The sequence below is a fragment of the Oryzias melastigma genome, linkage group LG9 (genome assembly GCF_002922805.2).
Source record: "Oryzias melastigma strain HK-1 linkage group LG9, ASM292280v2, whole genome shotgun sequence".
NCBI lineage: Eukaryota > Metazoa > Chordata > Actinopteri > Beloniformes > Adrianichthyidae > Oryzias > Oryzias melastigma.
Window position 1 is genome coordinate 29,583,994 of NC_050520.1, and position 3,397 is coordinate 29,587,390.

Here is a 3,397-nt window from a genome sequence, read left to right on the forward strand (position 1 = left end):
TCTTTCTCATTTGGGTGGAGCACCTGGACAAACGTGTTACAGGCAAACTGTAGGGAGGCGAGGTTATAAGCTCCTGCTTTAGTCCACAGCAAACTTCAGCAGAACTTCTTCAGTCCATACAAAGAAGAACTTTCAGAGGAAACTAACTGGTTTGAATAAAACAACCTCGATGTGAATGTGTGTGTTTGTCACATCAAAGGCTTGATGCTTCTTTAGAAATCTGTTTTCTTCGAGAGTGCAGGAAGTGATCTCCTTATTCATCCTGTCTAAAACAATAAAAAAACCTCACTGTTCTAACTTCTACTTTGAAGTTATTAACTTATGCTTAATTTCAGCCAAAACATGACATGTGTAAAACGACCTATGGCGTGTTATGAAGGAAAAAAGGGGAGTGTCAAAGATTTCCATCACAAACTTTATTTTATAGTCTTTTTGAAATATTAAAAAATAAAGTTTAGTCCAAAATCATGGGTTGCTGAGGGTGGAGGAGGAGGGGCGGAGTCTGAACCTTCTGGCGTACAGCATGGCACCCTGGTCGGGCTAAGGTCTTCAGGTTCAGACTCTGAAACAAAAGAAAGAAAACTTTTAATTGCATGTTAAAAGAAGAACTGGATGTGAGCATGAAATCGTTCATGTGTTTGCATGACAACAAGTGAAGCTTTAGCCGAAGCACAGCTTTCAAGAGAGGAAGAGCTTCCTAACTAATATGGAAACTCCTGGTCTGATCACATCCACCACCTTATTCCTCCATCATGGAAACACCAACTGTCTTTGACTTCCTGTCTTACCTTCATCAGAAGCAGCAACAGCCCTCTTTTTCTTCCTCTTTCCCTAAAAGCAAACAGTCTCCATTTAACCAAGTGTCTTTGCACACATGTTTGTGTGTGTGTCTGTGTGCAAAGTGCACATACATAATTTTGGGCGGAGCTCCATCCAGGATGCTTCTGTTTGAACGCCATTTGTTCCTGGTGGGCCTGCTGGAAGTACTTGTCCTTTTCCTCAGGAGAAAGAGACGTCCACTGTGGAGAGAAGACCCACTGTCAGCTGCTGAACACACACATGAAGAAGGTCTTTCTGAAAATCAAACATGGCCGCCGGCTCTTACCCTCTCGCCTAGGACTTTATTCAAAGCTGAGCTGTTCTTGATATTCAGCTCAGCTTTGACCTTTGGCCTTTGGTCCTTAAGGTAGAGCATGAAGGCATTGAGAGGCTTTTTAATATATTCGATCGTTTTTTTCCTGCAGACAAACAGAACAGGAGGTGAACTCACAATCTCTGTGACAATCTGCAGACTGGATGCTGCAGAGGAAACTCACGCTGAGGAGCCGGAGCTCAGCGGAGCAGCAGCAGGAGCAGCAGCAGGAGCCTGGTGGACCTCCTCTGCTGTTGAAGGAGGAAGGACCCAATAGATGGGGTAGAGGGTCAAGTTGGGAGCATTGGCCTCCTGCAGACAAACACAACAGCTGATGAGCCCACCTGCAGCAGCATCGTACCTCCACAAGGTAGCATGTTTCTTGTCATCACAAGTAAATGTTACTATTTAGAGCTCAGACTGGTTGTGGGCTCTGACCACGAGAGAGCTGGGATGGAGGCATCCCTGCTCTCTGCTTTGACTCTTACCTGTCCCTGCATCTGCATGGTACCCAGAGCCAGGGGAGGACGCAACGAAGAGTTTGGGAGAGACCGAGACTCACACAGGCTGAGATGAGGTGCTGGAAGTTCAGCAGGTGGTGGTTAACAGACTTATTGCGATGTTTTAAAATTTAGTTGTGTCTGGAAGCTTTTCAAAGAAAAAATAATCACGGAAAACAACAACGGGTAGTCAAGAAGTTTTTAAAATGTTGCCTAGGCAACCAATAAAAAGCATATTTTAAATTTTTATGCGTTCCTTCTCAAGAGCCGCAAAGGCGCACTGTAGCTGGAAAAAGGAAATGTAACTATATAATGTTAATAATGTAATGTTTCCTAGTACACTACTGTACAAACGTTAGGTGTCCCTCAGAAATGTTTCTATCTTGAAAAGAAAAGCAATTTTTTGTCAATGAAGATAGCTTTACACAAATCAGAAATACACTTTATGCATTATTTTTGTGGTAAACAATTAAAAAAAGACTATTCCAGCTGCAAATGTTTGTTTTTTGCTGCATTATCAACAATGGTAACAAGAGGCCCGTTTCCAGCAGCTATCACTCCAGTGTTGTCATGGTAGAATGTGTTTGCTCATTGTGTCAGAAGGCTAACAGATGATTAGAAAACCTTGTGCAGTCATGTCAGCCAGCTGACAACAGTTTGGCTGGTTAGAGAAGCTATAAAACTGATCGACCTTTGAGTAGGTTGAGTATTTGGAGCATCACATTTGTGGGGTTGATTAAATGCTCAAAATGGTAAAAAAAAAAAAAAGAATTTTTATGTGAAAATCAACATTGTATTTTTGTTTTTAGAAATGAAGGCTATTCCAAGAGTGAAATTACCAAGAAATGAAAGATTTCCTTTAACGGTGTGTACTTCTATCTTTAGAGAACAGCACAAACAGGCTCTAACCAGAGCAGAAAAATAAATAGGAGGCCCCGCTCCACAACTGAGCAAGAAGATAACTACATTAGTCTCCAATTTGAGAAATAAACATCTCACAGGTCCTCAACTGGCAAATTCCTTAAATAGTACCTACAAAGGACCAGTGTCAACAATTACAGTGAAGAGGTGACTTCAGAATGCTGGCCTTCAGGGCAGAGTGGCAAAGAAAAGCTATATCTAAGACTGGGAAACCAAAGAAAAAGATGAATATGGGAAAAAGAACAAAGACATTGGAAAGATAAAGATTGGAAAAACGTTTTGTGGATGTACAAATTGAAGTTTGAGGAGTTTGGATCACACAGAACATATCTGGAGGTAATGTGATGGTCTGAGGTTGCTTTAATGCTGGTAAGGTGGAAAATTTATTCAGGGTGAAAGGGACTTGAAATAAGAAGGGCTATCACTTCATTTTGCAACTCCATGCATACCCTGTATCTTGATTGGAGCCAGTTTCATCCTCCAACCGGACAATGATCCAAAGCACACTTCTGAACTACATTATTTAGAGAAGCAGCTGGTATTCTATATGTAATATAGTGGCCAGGGCAGTCACCAAACCTTCAAACCTTTTTATTTGTGTTTCAACATACATATTTGCATTAATTTATGTATGTCACATTTATTTGAAGAAGAGTATTCCTTTCAACTGTAGAGATCCCACAATCTTTTAATAGTTTTCCAACCGATCAGAACCAGAGTGTCAGCTAGTTCCAATCAGCTAACATCCATATGTGTTCGTTGTTCGCAGAAACTCTTGGACACAACAGCACATGGCCCAAGAGTTATAACACTATCAATAGCACAGCTCTAACAAAACAGACTT

The 3,397-nt window shown here is 41.2% G+C and overlaps 1 protein-coding gene across 1 annotated transcript; it reads right to left on the reverse strand.

The window, feature by feature from the left end:
• Positions 1–397: 397 nt before the first annotated feature.
• Positions 398–1,781, reverse strand: LOC112148555 (transcription factor 7-like 1-A). Its single transcript, XM_024275762.1, has 6 exons — positions 1,621–1,781; positions 1,317–1,444; positions 1,106–1,238; positions 912–1,019; positions 789–831; positions 398–562 (listed from the first exon to the last, which is right to left on the reverse strand). Exons 1-6 carry the CDS (start codon positions 1,636–1,638, stop codon positions 441–443), a joined length of 552 nt encoding a protein of 183 aa, XP_024131530.1. The 5' UTR covers positions 1,639–1,781; the 3' UTR covers positions 398–440.
• Positions 1,782–3,397: the final 1,616 nt, after the last annotated feature.

Excerpts from the sequence above, each read along its gene's own strand:
- LOC112148555 (XM_024275762.1), bottom strand. Across the intron at positions 1,239-1,316 it reads CTGAGCTCCGGCTCCTCAGC|GAAAAAAACGATCGAATATA; the intron begins GTGAGTTTCCTC and ends GTTTGTCTGCAG. Across the intron at positions 832-911 it reads GGAGCTCCGCCCAAAATTAT|GGAAAGAGGAAGAAAAAGAG; the intron begins GTATGTGCACTT and ends GTTTGCTTTTAG.